Source organism: Tursiops truncatus, chromosome 17 (assembly GCF_011762595.2).
Source record: "Tursiops truncatus isolate mTurTru1 chromosome 17, mTurTru1.mat.Y, whole genome shotgun sequence".
Taxonomy (NCBI): domain Eukaryota; kingdom Metazoa; phylum Chordata; class Mammalia; order Artiodactyla; family Delphinidae; genus Tursiops; species Tursiops truncatus.
The window spans coordinates 76,121,172-76,136,667 of NC_047050.1; the positions used below are offsets into that span (position 1 = coordinate 76,121,172).

The 15,496-nt window shown below is 60.6% G+C and overlaps 1 protein-coding gene across 1 annotated transcript; it reads left to right on the forward strand.

Annotated features, from left to right (window-relative positions):
• The first annotated feature begins 4,011 nt into the window (after positions 1-4,011).
• Positions 4,012-8,952, forward strand: C17H8orf90 (chromosome 17 C8orf90 homolog). Its single transcript, XM_073794372.1, has 2 exons — positions 4,012-4,116; positions 8,319-8,952. The coding sequence occupies exons 1-2, from the start codon at positions 4,020-4,022 to the stop codon at positions 8,798-8,800; spliced, it is 579 nt and encodes a 192-aa protein (XP_073650473.1). The 5' UTR covers positions 4,012-4,019; the 3' UTR covers positions 8,801-8,952.
• Positions 8,953-15,496: the final 6,544 nt, after the last annotated feature.

The following is a 15,496-nucleotide window of genomic DNA, read 5'->3' on the forward strand; positions in this document are numbered from 1 at the left end:
CTCGCCCTTTCCTATTCACCCTTGGAGAACCCCAGCTCAGGTCACCTCCTCTGTGACGCCACCCCTGATTTCTCTGGGCTCCCATAGCGTTTACTGTCGCTGCGGAGGTTGGTTCAACGTGAACTCTGAGCTCTGGGACACAGGGTGGTGGAGGCTGGGGCACCTACAGGAGGGGCCAGGCAGACAGACGCTCCCTCCTGGATGGTTCCCGGGAGCACAAAGGCTCCATCAGACCACCTGGCATCCTCCCGCGATGTTTAAGGCCACTGAGCGCACTCAGCCCAGCCTCAAGGAGCAGAGCTGGGATTCCAATCCTGGGCTCTAGGACTTCCTGGCTCAGGGAGGTCCTGCCCCGCTGCGTCTCCTGTGGGGTGGTGGTCAGGGCCCCCACCTCACAGGCCCACGTGGTCCCTGGGGCGCGGGGGCAGTCCGTGTCCTGCCAGTCCACCCAGGCCCACTTGGTTCTGCCCATGCATGCCGTCCTCACCTGCCAGAACCCTCCCTGACCCTGCCTGGCCCTGCTCTAGGCAGCCTTTGCCCCTCCCCCAGTCTCCCAGCCTTGGGGATCTCCCGTTGTCCCTTTCTCCCCACTAGACCCTGTGCCCCACGAAGGTGGAGACCCGGAGGCCCCTCCCTGCCGTGCTCTAGCATGTAGTAGGCACGCACAGAATGCCTGCTGGGTGAAAGCAGCAGCCGCGCCCCTTTGAAGAGGCTGCCCAGGGAGGGGTCCTGCCTCGTGTCTCTGGGGCCCGTGGAATGGGGGGACAGAGTCAGCAGGGCCCCTGGGCCCCCATGCAGGCGCACTGCCGGGGGGCGCCTGCTCAGCTTCCAGGCTCCCTCCTCCCTCCACGCCAAAGTAAGAGGGGGAAAAAGGCCAAAGTAAGAGGTTTTCTCCTCCACTTTCTGAAAATGAGATTTTAAAAATAACCAGGAGGCGGTGGCATTGCCAGGAGGGGATTATGTGGGGAGCGGGGATGGCGCGGGCCTGCCTGCCCCTCCTCCTGGGTGCGCCTCAGCCTGGACCTCCCACTCTGCCCCTCCCTCTCCTGATGGGGGAGGTGGGAGGGAAGACCGCAGCGGGGGAGCTGCTGAGAAGGGAGGTGACCGAGGTGGAGGAGGAAGGAATGCTTGGGCTGGGACCCCAGGTCCCCACTGGCCCCCCCACTCTCCCTTGGCGCACTGCTCAGCAGCCACCTGGCCTCCTGGGCTGTTTCTCGTTCCTTGGGGCACTGTGCTCCTTGCTGCCACAGGGCCATTGCACGTGCACGTCCTCAAACTCTCTTTCCCTCCCTTCATGCGACATCCCATCTTTACCCTCAGCTTCAATGTCATTTTCCCGAGAGCCTGACCTTGACTACAGGATGGTCTATGCGTGTTCCCCCTGTCACTGCTGACCTCACGGTTCCCTGACAGTCTCCTCCCACATCCTCATCATCATTGGGGATTATTTATTGACTTGACTCTTACTTCTCTCTCCCGCTGTGAGCCCCTTGGGGTGGGGGCTGAGGAGCAAATGATATAGGTCTCTCCCACCCCCATCACCTGGGCTCTTCCTATTTCTGTAGTTCAGGGCCAGCCCCTGTGTTTCTTTGTCTGAAGTGCTCTCTGGCTACTGGGGGAAGATGCCAGGGAACCAACTCTCCTGGGAGCAGCACTTAACTCATGACTGATGGGGTGGATGGGTGACAAGCCCCTCACCCCTCAGACAGGACGGCCCAATGAGACTGAGCCCCAGTGGCTCCCAGAGGTAACCACTTAGTTGATAACACCCTTGATCACTGGCCTCCTTCTGTCCCTACCACGTGCGCTGGGATCACTTCCCACATGACCTCCTGTCCTCAAATCATTCCTTAGGGCCTGGAGCTAGGCTGAATAATGACCTCCCAAAGAGATCTATGTTCCAATCCCTGGAACCTGTAATTGTTACCTTATATGGCAAAAAAGGGCTTTGTGGCTGTGATTAAGTTAAGAATCTTCAGATGGGGAGATTATCTGGATTATCCGGGTGGCCCCTTAAAGCAATCACATGCATCCTTATGGAGGGAGGAAGGGGGAGTTTTGACACAGACAGAAGAGGAGGGGGCCGTGTGACCACAGAGGCGGGGATGCCGAGGGATGCTGGCAGCCACCAGAAGCCAGGAGAGGGAAGAGCAGATTCTCCTGGGAGCCTTGGGGGGAGCACGGCCCTTGCCTGCATCCCAGCGATACTGTTCTGAACCACCAGGGGCGCGGTGATTGTCACAGCAGCCCTGGGAGACAATACCATGTGCTTCGGGGGAGCCCAGACTAACGCACACTGGGTCTGTCTTAATTACGGTGACAGGCTGGCAGTTGTCCCTCCGTATGCTGAGCACCTGGCCGCCTAGGTGTGGACTACATCCCCCAGCCTCCCTACAGCCAAGAGCGACCACGTGACTTAATTCTCACCCTGGCATTTGATTTGAGAAGTGAAGGGCACAGTTTTTTTTTTTTTTTTTTGCGGTACGCGGGCCTCTCACTGCTGTGGCCTCTCCCCTTGTGGAGCACAGGCGCTGGACGCGCAGGCTCAGCGGCCATGGCTCACGGGCCCAGCCGCTCCGCGGCATGTGGGATCCTCCCGGACCGGGGCACGAACCCGCGTCCCCTGCATCGGCAGGCGGACTCTCAACCACTGCGCCACCAGGGAAGCCCCCCCCTCACATTCTTAAAGGAAACTGCTGGCCTGTGACTGCCCCCCACCGCCCCCCAACCCCACCCCGGTGAGAATGCGATGGGGGCATCAGTGGATAAGACTACACCCTTGAGGGGCGGAGCCACAGCTGGAAGGGGCCTGGGCCCTGGATGCCCTGGGGAGCAGGGCTGCCTCGGACTGGACGCCTGGACACCTGGGCGGCTGGACAGGGGCAGGAGGGAGACCAAGGCGCCACCTCATTGAAGCTGCTGTACTGGGGGCCGTTTGTTGGCACAGCTGAGCGATCACCCTGCTACACTGGGGTCGAGCGGCACTAACAGGCCTGCCCTGTCTACGGTGCTCAGTGACCACGTGTAGGATGAGAATGTCAGTATCGGGTTTTTCTCCTGCATCGGCCCCACCGAATGGATAGCGAGCCACCACCCGGGGCTCACCAGGCTGAGCTGAGCTGGTACGATGCTTGCCCCCAGGGCCGGTGCTTGGTGGCCCACGTCACTGGAGCACGGAACCGTGGACAGCACGGCCGGTGCTGTGAAACACAGGCATCACTGGCCCACGGCTGCCTTTGAGGCCCGAGGGCTGGCTGTGCTCCCGCCCGCCAGCGCCTTGAGGGCCGGGTCCTCAGCCTCCTGGGCCTGCTCTGAGTCCCAGCCTAGGGCCTGGCTGGGCAGGGGCTCCGGAGGTGCTGGTGGGTGGGCGGCAGCGAGTGCCGGGCAGGGTATCAGCCCTGTATGGGGGCTGATGGGGCTCCGGGTCGTTGCTTCTCAGGACCCCCAATGGCACTCAGGACCCGGGCCTCCCTGGTGGACGTGGGACCCAGAACCGGTCCTCGGGGCTCGTGCTCATGCCGGGGAGCACCCTGGCCATCGTGCCGCGGGCCCACACAGGAGGGTGAACGGGTGGGCACTGTGCCGTCCTCTCTTGCCAGCTTGGGGCATACAGGGGCATTCTCTTCATTCCCTGTGCTGCCTCTGTCGGTTTGTTAGTGAACGTAGAACGTACTCACAAGGGCTTTCGGAGGAGAGCTGGAGATCGTCCGGTCCCTCTGGGGCTCTGAGGTTCAGAACAAGCAGGGAGGGATTCCTGGGGCCGATTAACCTTGGCGGGTCGGTGGGGTGGGGCCAGAGGTCTCTGACTGCCGGGGTGGGGTCCCGACTCCTGAGCAGGGTCGGCTAAGCTGTGGGAGTGTGGGGGAGGGGGCCCTGTGCCTGCTGACCCTCCCCCTCCCAGACCCAGCCCACTTCCAGGTGGGGCTCCTTTAAATGCGGGGTTCTCTGCCTCCCCAGACGGCCCGCCCCCAGTCTCCCGGGCAGCCACGGGTAAACAAGCCCGACCCCAGGCTGCCGACATGGCTTCCCCCGGTGCCCAGGCTGCTGACATGGCTTCCCCCGGTTCCGGGGACCCCAGCCTGGCAGGTCTGCCCCCTCGTCCTGTAGCCACTCCAGGTGAGACGCGTGGTGGGGGGAGGGATGGAGGAGAAGGGGGTGCCAACGGCAGCCGGGGCTCTGAGAAGGTGGGAGAGGCGGCAGTGGCTCCGCCCCCTCTTCCTGGGGGGCGGCTCCCCAGGGTCGCTGACCAGGGCAGGGCCAGGGTGGGGGCAGAGACCTCATCCCCTGATGGTTCTTCCTGCTGTCCTGCAGCCCTTGGACCCCGAGCCTGGAGGTGGGCCAGGGTCCTCCTCACTCCTCAGGGTCCCTTCCTGTTCATTCTCTGGCCCCCCTCCTCCACCCCCTCCCTAAAATCCCCGTGATGGTCCCAGGTGCTCAGAGGCGCACACCCACTACGCGCTGGGGAGGGCAGCCATCCACTCCCACCGAGGGTCATCCTCCTCCCCCCCTTGAAGCTTGGACTCTGGCCACTGACCCTCTCTCCATCTCTGCTGTCATCACATTGGTGGTCTCCTCCTTCTCCTGGCCCTTCAGTCCCCCCACCCAGCCACCTACACCCCAGTCATGTCCTTGGCCTTGTCAGCATCCAGACTGCAGCCGGGTCCTGACCCCGATCTCAGGACCAGGACCTCAGCGCTCTGTGGGCGGAACCGCAGTCCACTGTTTCTAGCCTGTTTCCCGCCTCCTCCCGCCTGTCCTGCTCCCCCCCCTGCTCCCCCAGCTCTGCCGTGATCATCACACCCTCACACACACCCTCCTCCCCGGGCCCTCTCTCGTTTGATGGTCCCAGCCCCACCCCCCGCCCCCCAGCTCTCCGCCTACTCCTCGCCTGCACCCGTACAGCTGAGCCGCCGAGCTGCGGATGAACCCAGCCACGCTAACGCTCGCTTTAAATTCCTGACTGCAAGCTGCAGGGGGACCTCCGTGAAGAGCTGCGGGTCCCACTGCTTCCCTCCTCCCGTCCATCCCTCCTCTCTCCTAGCAACCACCTTGCACCTCCCTCCACAGCCCCCATCCCTCTCTCCCTCCTCACGTTCAGTTGCTGGCCTTGCTCTCACTCTTTCACAGAGAAAGAAGATTCCCACAGGTTCCCGGCACCTCGGGCGCACCCAACCGCACCTGTGCCCTCGGCTGCTTCCTGCACCACCCACCCCTCTCCCAGCCAAGGCCAGCTTTCCGCCCGTCCCAGCCTTGCCTCCTGTCCACGGCCATGACCCCGGCAACTCTCCACCCTCCTCTTCTGCATCCTGACATTTTCTCTCTTCATGAGGTCTTTCCCATCGACATAAAATCATGCGGTTATATATCCTGTCTCCTGACCCCACTTCCCTTTTAGCTACCGCCCTATTTCCCTGCTCCCCATTTTTAGCAAAACTCCTGGAAAAGATTATTTATACTCGCTGTCTCCCAGTCTTTCCCTCCCATTTGCTCTGGAACCCACTGGACCCAGTCCCTCAGCTCCAGCACTTTGCTACAGCAGCTCTGGTTGGGGTCAGGGATGACCTCCACACTGCTGAACCCGAGGTCAGTTCTCTGGTTCCGCTGGACGTGACGCATGGGCGGCGCATGGCTTAGGACCTTCCCTCCTCCTCGCTTGGCTCCCAGAACCCCTCGCGCTCCCAGCATCACTGCCGGCTCTACCTCTTCTCCCTGACCTGGTGAGGGTAGGGCCCAGGCTGACTTCTCAGGCCTCTTCTCTTTCTTCTCACGATCTCATCCAATTCTGTGGCTTTTTTTTTTTTTTTTTTTTTTTTTTGCGCGGCTTGTGGGATCTTAGTTCCCTGACCAGGGACTGAACCCGGGCCCTCGGCAGTGAGAGCGCAGAGTCCTAACCACTGGACCGCCAGGGAATTCCCTGTGCCTTTCAATACCATCTCCCCGGGGTCTGTCTATCTCCAGCCTGGAGCCCCACCCTGCCTCAGCTCCAGACTCTAGCTAACTGTCCTCTGCACCTCTTCCCCAGCCTGTCTGCAGGTATCACCTGTTGACCCTCGTCCCCAGGCTGCTCCCCTCTCAGTAAATGGAGCTTCCCTCCTCCAGTTGCTCAGGCCAGAAACCTCGGTGTCTTCCCTTTCCTCCACTCCCCGCCCAGCACCAGCCCCTCCATCAGCAGATCCTGTGGGTTCCACCTTCAAGACACGGTCGGAATCTGATCACTTCTCTCCGCCACCCTGGCTGGGCCCCCAGCCCCTCTGCCCTGCATCACTGTCCTGGCTGCCTCACGGTCTCTGTGCTGCTGCCCTTACCCCTCACCTGTCTGCACCACAGCCACCAGACTCACCTGGCTAAGTGCAAGTCAGAGGGTGCCACTCCTCTCCTGTGGCCCGGGACCCACTCCTCTCCTCTCCTGGAGGCCCACCCACAGTTCCCCTCTTCTTCACAGCTTTTCTCACCTCCAGCCCACAGCAGCACCCCAGAGCCCCTCCCGACAGTCCACCCACCTGCTGGTACTGAGTGTGCGGCCAGGCCAGCGCTTTGGGCACCAGGGCAGTGCTGTGCCTCCAGTTGCTCACCCTGGAGGTCTTCAGGGAGGAGGTGTCCTGGTGCACAGGGCAGACTGCCTGGGATGGGGGCAGCACCATTCTGCCCATCAGAATCTGAGGCTCCTGCAAGGCTGCCCTGGATCTGTCCAAGGTGCTGAGTGCTACGGGGCCCAAGCCGGCCCCTCTGGCCTCACACCCTGCTCAGAGCCAGTCCACCGCCTCTCCCACCTGTGTCTGCGGCTCTGGGAGCAGCTGCTTTGGTGTTGCCTGTGGGACTGAGCCACGAAAGCACTTTCCAGTGACAAGGAGGTTCGTCATGGCCTCACCTGCGAGGGCGGCAGATCAGGCTTGTTGTTTCCATTTTTCAGATGGGGAAACTGAGGCTCAAGGAAGTAAAAACCTAGTCCAGGCTCTCCCAGGTGGAAGGTAGGACCTCTGACCCAGGTCTGCCGGCTCCTGGCCCTGGCGCGGGAGAAGCTGAGTGTGTGTTGTTCGCAGCTGTGGTGGCGCCTGGCACACAGTAGGTGTCCCAGGGTACTTGTGTGAATGGAGGCTGTCCAGAGGCTGCTGAGCCAGGTGGGTGGTCACGTCACGCTCCGGGGCTGCGAGTCCGTTCAGTGTGTGTCTTCTCTGGGTCTGCATCCTCACCAGTAAAACGGCCTGAGTACTGTCACCCCCTCGCTGGGGTGCTGGGAGGAGGACCTGAGAATTCATGGCCAGAGGTTCTTTCATCGCCTCCTCCAAGGCCCCCCAGTCCTGCCTGTCCCCGGGGAGCTGCCCGGTCTGTCCTGTGTCCCCTGAGGCTTGTCTATACCCAGAGAGGGCCCATGGCTGCTTCGTTCAGTTCAGTACACCCAGAGCTAAGGCTTTGCTGAAGGGAGGAAGGAAGGAAGGAAAGGTCTCCTGGACGAGGGGCCCAGCAGCCCAGACAAGGTGTGGGTGTGGGACAGCAGCCTGGGCTGCTCCCTGGGGCCATGGATGGGCTTCAGGGGTGCACGGACCCCAAACCAGGGCACAGTGCTGTGTCTATACACACGTGATTCTCTGAGAGCGGACCCCGAGATTTCACCAGACCCCCGCAGCCTGGGAATCCTCGTGTGGGTCACAGAGACCAGAGATGTCCCCATTTCTCTTGGGACGTGCTCCTGGGTTGGGGGTGGGTGCTGTCCAGCAGGCACAGACCAGCCCAGCTTCCAACCTGACCCCTCTCCCGGGTGAAGGTGCTCTGCCCGCTGCGTCCCAGGGTCGCTGCACCCAGGCAGGGCTCCTCCCCACCTCCATGCACAAGGCCCTGCATTGGCCCCGCAGTGTCCACCCTGCTGAGTGCTCATCCTGTCCTTGTCCTAGTTCATCCTGGATCTGCCCCGACCTCCAGCTGGGCCGCCATGGTCCATCCTCTGCAGGGGCCCAGGATCGACTTTCAACCAAGAGCCACCAGGTCACCCCTGCCCCAGTCCACTGTCTGGGGATGAACCCATGTCCACAGCAGGCCCTGTGTGGTCCCGCCAAACTATCCGGACTCCTCTCCTTCTGGAACTTTCCACCCAAATAGTATTTAGTAGCCATACTCTACACCCCTAGGGTCTTTCTGCCCCTCCTAGCTCCTTGGTGCTGTCCCTGGGGATGCGCCTCCCCCGCCCCTCTCAGCCTCCACGTGGCCTCTCTTGGTCTTCACGGTTCAGCCAGGTGGCGGGTTCTCCCTTCTTCTCTTTCCTCGCCACCCCGACAGTTTCAGGTGGTCGCGTATCCCGGCCGCTCCGTGACTCCTTCCCGCAGGTCCCGCCGCGACCCCGGAGCCCCCGTTCCCGGACATCTACTGCGGGGATGCACAGCTCTGGGAGGCACACTTCCGCGGCATCGGGCGCGCCTACTGTGCGCTGGGCAAGGAGGACGACTTCGCCATCCGCGTGCTCACGGAGGACTTCACGCTGCCTTTTCCTTTCGCCTGGCCACCGGGGCCCGACCCGGCCCGCGGGCCGCTCTTCTACGACCCGCACGACCGCACGGGCTTCGACTTCCTGCTGGGGGGCCCCGACGCGCCGCCCCCGGCGCTGCTGCGGCCCCTGCACAACACGGCGCAGGCGGCGGTGCGCAAGCGGCGCCTGGAGCAGCTGGCGCTGAGCTATGCGCGCACGGGTGGCGGACCCCGGCCGGGCCTCGCGCCGCTCCTGCCCGCGCCCACCGCCGGCAGCGCCTTGCCGGGGCCCGTGGGGCCTAAGGCCGCCTCCCCCGGCGGGGGCGCCCCCAGGCTGGGTTAGCACGGTCCCCGAGAAAATGAATAAAGAGTGCCTCTGCTTCTCCCGCCCCAAGGCTCTTTGCCGGCCACACCTGGACGGGCATCTGGTGCCAGCTAGACCCCCGGGGCCGCCCGGGGGGGCCAGACGTATCAGCGGTGGTGCGGGAGGTCCACTTTGTCCCAAGGGGATAATGAGTGAAGGGGGGGTAAGTGGGAAAGGCCGCGGGGGCGGGTTGGCCAGGCCAGGAGTGGAGTGGGAGGGAAAGGACCCGGGATAGCGGGGGTGGTGGCCCTCTGGGGCCCGGCCACTACCCTGTGGTGGGCATTAGCGCTCCCATCCTGCAGGTCAGGACCGCAGGTCCCGGCTCCTCCGGGATGCAGCTGGGATTTCGTTCCCGTGTGTCTGATTCCACGTTCAGCAGGCTTCCTGTTTCCATGACAGAGGGGCATCGGGATCTGGGGTGGGGGATAGGTGGAGAGGCAGAGGGAAGGGCAACGGGTAGCAGAGCAGAGGGGAAGGGACACCAGGAGTTGGCGCACAGGGTGGGTGGGGGAGGGGATGTGACAGGGAAAGGGATGCCGGGGTGGGAACACCACAGGCACAGTCCCCAGACTGCTGCTTTCCTGCTGGCCATCCATGCCGGCTCTGTGGAGAAGGGCGTGCCTCCTGCCCCGCCTCCCCTTGTGGGGCTGAGAGAATTGGCTGGGCCAGAACGGCCTTCAGTGACCTGGCTTCCCTCCTGGGTGCATCTCCCTCTGTAGGTGACAAGCCCTGGCAGGGTCCTGTCTGCTGCGGGAGGCCAGCGGCCAGGCAGAGCCGCCGCATGGGGGACCCCAGTGGCTTCCTCCTCTGACCTGTAGACCAAAGGCCCGGACTTCCTCTTGTTGGGGGTTTGGATTCCAGGTGTGCAGGTGAGGTGGGGCGGGCTGGGAGGACGCATTCTCACTGGAGTGCGGATGGAATCAGAGCTTTTCTTCCTTTCTTCTAATCCAGGAGTTATTTATAGCTTTCTGGTGGTGGGCAGAGATGGTTTCTCCAAAGTCTTGCTTGGTTTGCAGGAGAACCGGTGACAGGGAATGTGTAGCTCTGGAGGAGAGGGGCTCAGGCTCTCCAAGAGGGTCCTCAGCTTCCCTCTCCTCTGCCGGTGGCCCCATAAGAACCCCAGCCCTGCTGCAGATTCCTTTCCTCCTGTGGACTCGTCTCTCCAATTTTATAGAGACACGCGATGGTTATGCTGTAATCCTTACGCGTGCGAATCCTGATGGGGTAGCGGCAATAGCAACAGTAGGGATCATGTATCCTACGGTGTGTATTAATTGTTTGGGTTGCCCCAGAAGCAGTCCCGAAACGTAGATTTGAGTGCAGTGGTTTATCTGGGAGGTGACACCTGGAAACACAGGTAGGGGACGGAGGAAGTGAGACAGAGAAAGGAAAGAAGCCAATAAAGGGCGTGACGTACAGCTGGTTAGGCCTGTGGGCGACTGGAGGTCCCTCTGGAGACCCTGGGAGACGGCATGGGGCATGCCTCACTGCCATCCCACCCCGGGGACAGGGAAGCTAGTGGTTTTTTTTTTTGTTTGTTTTTTTAATTTATTTTTGGCTGCGTTGGGTCTTTGTTGCTGTGCGTGGGCTTTTTCTAATTGTGACGAGTGGGGGCTACTCTTTGTCGTGGTGCGTGGGCTTCTCATTGCGGTGGCTTCTCGTTGCAGAGCACAGGCTCTAGGCGTGGGCTTCAGTAATTACGGTGCCCAGGCTCAGTAGTTGTGGCGCACGGGCTTAGTTGCTCCGCGGCATGTGGGATCTTCCTGGACCAGGGCTCGAACCCGTGTCCCTTGCATTGGCAGGCGGATTCGTAACCACGGTGCCACCAGGGAAGCCCCGGGAAGCCAGTGTTTAATCACTACCTCCCTTGTCCTGTGGGGACCAAGCACGCACCTCGCCTGAAAGCAGCAGAAATGGGGAGTAACCATTTAGAAACTTTTACAACAAGTTGTCAGAGTAGTTTTATGACTGTAAAGTGTAAGAATAAGAATTTGGGGTTTATATTTAGTATATTCTTTTATTTTTTGTTGCGGTACGCGGGCCTCTCACTGCTGTGGCCTCTCCCGTTGCGGAGCACAGGCTCCAGACGCGCAGGCTCAGCGGCCATGGCTCACGGGCCCAGCCGCTCCGCGGCATGTGGGATCTTCCTGGACCGGGGCACGAACCCGTGTCCCCTGCATCGGCAGGCGGACTCTCAACCACTGTGCCACCAGGGAAGCCCTAGTATATTCTTTAAGTAGAAATTTTTCTAGAAATGTAGTTTATGAAAGTATTGGTCTGTGACAGATTGGACGGTCCTCTATCACCACTAGTTTGAGAAGCACTGACCTAGGGGAGAAAGACCCCACGTAAGTAACCTAGTAAAGGAACAAATGGGATTTTAAAACAAAAGCAAAACAGCCGTAAGTACTATGAAGAAAATGAATAAGGACACAACCCCATTTCAAACAGGCTGGTCATGAGGGCCTCTCGGAGGGGGTGGCGCTTGAGGTTGGAAGAGTGAGGAGCCAGTCATGTGAACTTTGGGGGAGGGCACTCCAGGCAGAGGGGACAGCCTGGGCAAAGGCTGGGCAATAAAATAAGCTTCAGGGCTTCCCTGGTGGCGCAGTGGTTGAGAGTCCGCCTGCCGATGCAGGGGACACGGGCTCGTGCCCCGGTCCGGGAAGATCCCACATGCCACGGAGCGGCTGGACCCGTGAACCATGGCCGCTGAGCCTGCGCATCCGGAGCCTGTGCTCCGCAACGGGAGAGGCCACAACAGTGAGAGGCCCGCGTACTGCAAAAAAAAAAATAAATAAAAAAAAAATTAAAAAAAGCTTCAAGGGTCACAGGACTGGACGGGGCTGTGAGGCCAGAGCTCGCTGAGCAAGAGGGAGACTCACTATTCGGTGAACGGCCTCCCCCTTACGGGGGCACAAGGTTCTCGAATCCCAAAGCCCTTTCACATTCACTGCATCATTTCATCCTCCCTGTAGTTCCGTGAGGTCAGTGGATGGAAGAGGACCCTGGGGCCTAGAGAGGGGAAGGGACGTGCCCAAGACTGTATGCCAGCTGTTATTAGAACTCCACGTGATAGCCACAGAAGGTCTGGCTTCAACAGGCTTAGACCACGAAAAATTCAAAAATGGTTCATGTAACTGGAAGGTCCAGAAATAAATTGAGCTTCAGGTAAGGTTGGATCCAGGGGCTCAAGGTTTGATCTAGCCCTCAGAGTAGCTGCCTCAATGGTGGCAGCATGGCTGATGCACCTCCTGCCTTTTCAGTCCCCCTGGCTGCTGAGAAGGAGAGAGGCCACCGGTTTCCCAGAGCTCTCATGGAAGAATGAACCTGCCTCAAGCCCCAAGAAGCCTCCCTGAATGGCCTGTTGGTCCAGTAAGGTCACGTGCCCACTTCTGAACCAGAGAGTACCCTGTATTGATTGGCCTAGGCATGTGCTTCCTGAACCAATCCCTGTGACCAGAGGGTGGGAGTACCTTGAATGGATTCTAAGAACAAGGCCAGGAACACTATGGTGGACCGGCTTGAGGTGGACGGAAGGGATGGTGGGGAGATGACCGCTGTGTCCATCATAGCCAGGAGATGTGAGCACTGGGATCTGGCCCCAGGCCTGACTTTTTCTGCCAAATCACACATTTCCTCTTCCAATTAAATATGCTGTTCCCAGGGAGAAGCTTGGTCACAAATGGCCACAGCAGGTCCTCTGCTGTTTCATGTGAACCAGGGTTGATCATATAATTTGTCTGCTGACCACCCACTCAGTGCTGGGTCCAGTGCTAGGGCAGAGCATTTGGAGAGGGAAGACTTCCTGCATCAAGAAGCCCCTGGGCTGGGGGTTGGGAGACATCAGGACATCTGCTCGTTGCCCCTTAGACGCGTGTCTGGGCAGTGCCTTCTGGGACACAGGGTCTCTTGCTGCCCTCCACCACAGGGAGAGCCACGGAGCCCTCACCTTGCCCTTTTTGCTCTGGCTGCTGGGATGCTCAAAGCACATCTGTGCCCCGCAGCTCTAACCTTCCTCAGGCATGATCTCCCAGGCAGTGCGCCTCTCCCTCTGGCTTCACTGTCTTATCCTGGGCTGGCTTTCAAGTCTTAGGCTGAGGAGTTAGAATTTTAAGAATGATGCTTCCAATTATTTTTGGAAATTGGAGGGAAACACTTTCTTTTGAAAGTTGCAGACCCCGGATTTGGAGGGAAACACTTTCTTTTGAAAGTTGCAGACCCCGGATCTGGGTGGCAACCTTTCATCCCCACCGTCCTCCCATTGACTTGCCAGAAGGTTCTGCTGTCTTCTCGGAACCACGCCTGGTGGTCTGCACTGAGTATTGTGGCTGCTGTGTCAGGGGCCGACGGCTGTGATGTTGGGCCCTGCTACTCCCTGGGGTGGGCAGCGGCTGCAGTCCAGGCTCGGGGGTACGACGGACCTCTGCTAGGATACTGGGTCCTCCACCCACCAGCCTGGGGCTTCAGCAGTAGGTAGGAGCATACGGTGGCTCCGGGTGGGTTGCTGGGGGTGGAGGCGGGCGATCCCGTTGGTCTGGCCCCTGGGTCGGCCTGGCACACGGTGAGAGCCCACAGGGAGGCAGATGATTCCACCGGGATCGTCCACTCTGCCAGCGGCTAGCACTTGTTCCCTTGTCTTCACCCAGGGTGGCTGCCCCTCCTCTGTCCAGGGTCCTGTTTCTCCACCCTGGAGCCCAGAACACACCTCCTCTCCACCCCGCCTGCTCAGGGCACCGGCAGCCTCGCCAGGTCATCGCATCACCGCTGGTGCAGCATCACGTGGGGCAGGGATGTGACCTGTAAGCATTCACTTGGGGCCCCTGCTCCTAGAACCTGCTTGGCAGCAGTGGGAGCTCTGAGTGTGCGAATGTGACCCGGGGCTATAACCTTGCTGAGCAGAGGGGCTGGGCATCTTGGGGGTCCCCAGGAGGAGGGCAGGAGTCAGGGTAGAGGGTAGGTTCCCTCTACCTCCCAGCCACCGTGGTGTTCCCAGGGAGGCAGGAGGCTTCACGGCCTTCCTATCCAAAGGAGGCGGCTCCCTTTGATCCCTGGGCTGCTGGGAACAGGGGTCAGGCACCGCCGCCCCCCTGCCCCCCCCGCCTCGCCTCTGCTCCAGTTTCCTGGGAACAGACTCTGAGAAGCAGTGAGGATGTTTAATTAATTGCAATTACAATCTTCAAAGGAAGCCGGGAGTTGAAAGTTGTTCCTAATTTTACTGTGTTATGATGTCGGCCGGCTCCCCAAATTGATAGTGTTAGAATTTCCGATGGAGGATTAATTGAGTTGCTGCGAGGACCACTCTGTGTCCCTCCCCCTCGGCTCTGGCTCAGGAGTAGGGCTGTGGGGCCAGGGCCAGAGCGGCTCCCTGCGGCCACTAGTGCACTTCACCAAATGCCTCCTGTCCTGCCTCTGGCGCTTCCCCGGGTGGCGGCTGCTCTGCCAGGCCCCCGCGGTTGGGTGGGGGTCGCTGACCAGTGCTGGCCAGCGAGTCGCGGTAACCATGCCATCTGTCCCTTCTGGGCCAGAGCGCTTCCTGCCAGGGCGAGACCCCCTGGAGTCCTTTTTCCCTCTGCCACGTGACCGGTGGCGCTGGGGACAGTGCCTCCTCCACCACCCTGAGTCCCGGAAGCACCTGCAGCGTGGGTGAGAAATAACCCATTGTTGCCCCAGCCCCTGAGATTTGGGGGGCTGTTTCCTCCGGCAGCGTAAGCTAGCCTCTCCCACTGACCCAGGCAGGAGCAGCTGCAGAGCGTGCAGGCTCAGCGCAAAATGAGACGGGGTCGGGGGCGGGGGTGCCCTTGTTCAAAATTGGTTAAATTGCAGGAGGGCGACAGCAGAGCGTTAAACCAGGCTCATCCTGCCCCGAGGCACCTTCTACCTCTTTCCATGGCATCACCGAGCACTTGACGGGCTCTCTGCTCCGGGACCTGGCAGGGAGTGAGGCCAGGAGCCCCTGCCCTGCGGGGTGGGCGGCGCAGGCCCACGGGAATGCTGCCGTCCAGGGGTGCTGAGAGGCTCGAGGGGCATCGACGGGCAGGCGGGGGTGGAGGCCATCAGAGAAGGGAGATTTGATCAGAGCCCCCAGGGAAGGCGAGGGGGGAGGCAGACTGGGGGAGGGGAGCCCAGGTGGGCGGAAGTGGAGGGTGCTGGCTTCTCCTGTGGGGTCAGGAGCTGATGAACGGGACTTTGGCTTGTCCCATGGTGGGTTTGGAGCAGAGAAATGACACCATCTCATTAATACTTTAAGACATGCGCTCATAAGGGGGGTTGGTGATTTTGCCCCCAAGGGGAAAACCTGGTTCTTGACGGGGTGGAGCGGGGAGTGAAGAAATTTTACTCTATGCTTGGAGCACGCATATGCATACGGTACATGCAGAGGTGCACAGTTCATCTGTGGCCTGAAAATTTCATGGGGGGCAAATCAGGGAAACGTCTAAAAAGACTCCTTAGGTGTTGGGGGGAGATAACAAAAGAAAGGCTGAGAAACGCCAGTCTAGAAGGATCGCTTTGCTGCCATGGGTTGAAATAGGTTCGGGGGCAGGCTCCCTGGAGGAGGGGAGAGCTAGGGTCTGTTGCAATACTCCAGCTGAGCCAGGCATCTCCCGAGCGGAATGGGGGTAGCGCCAGTGGGGTTTCCTGAAGGTTAATGTGCACAGAGAGAGGGAGAGAAGTCAG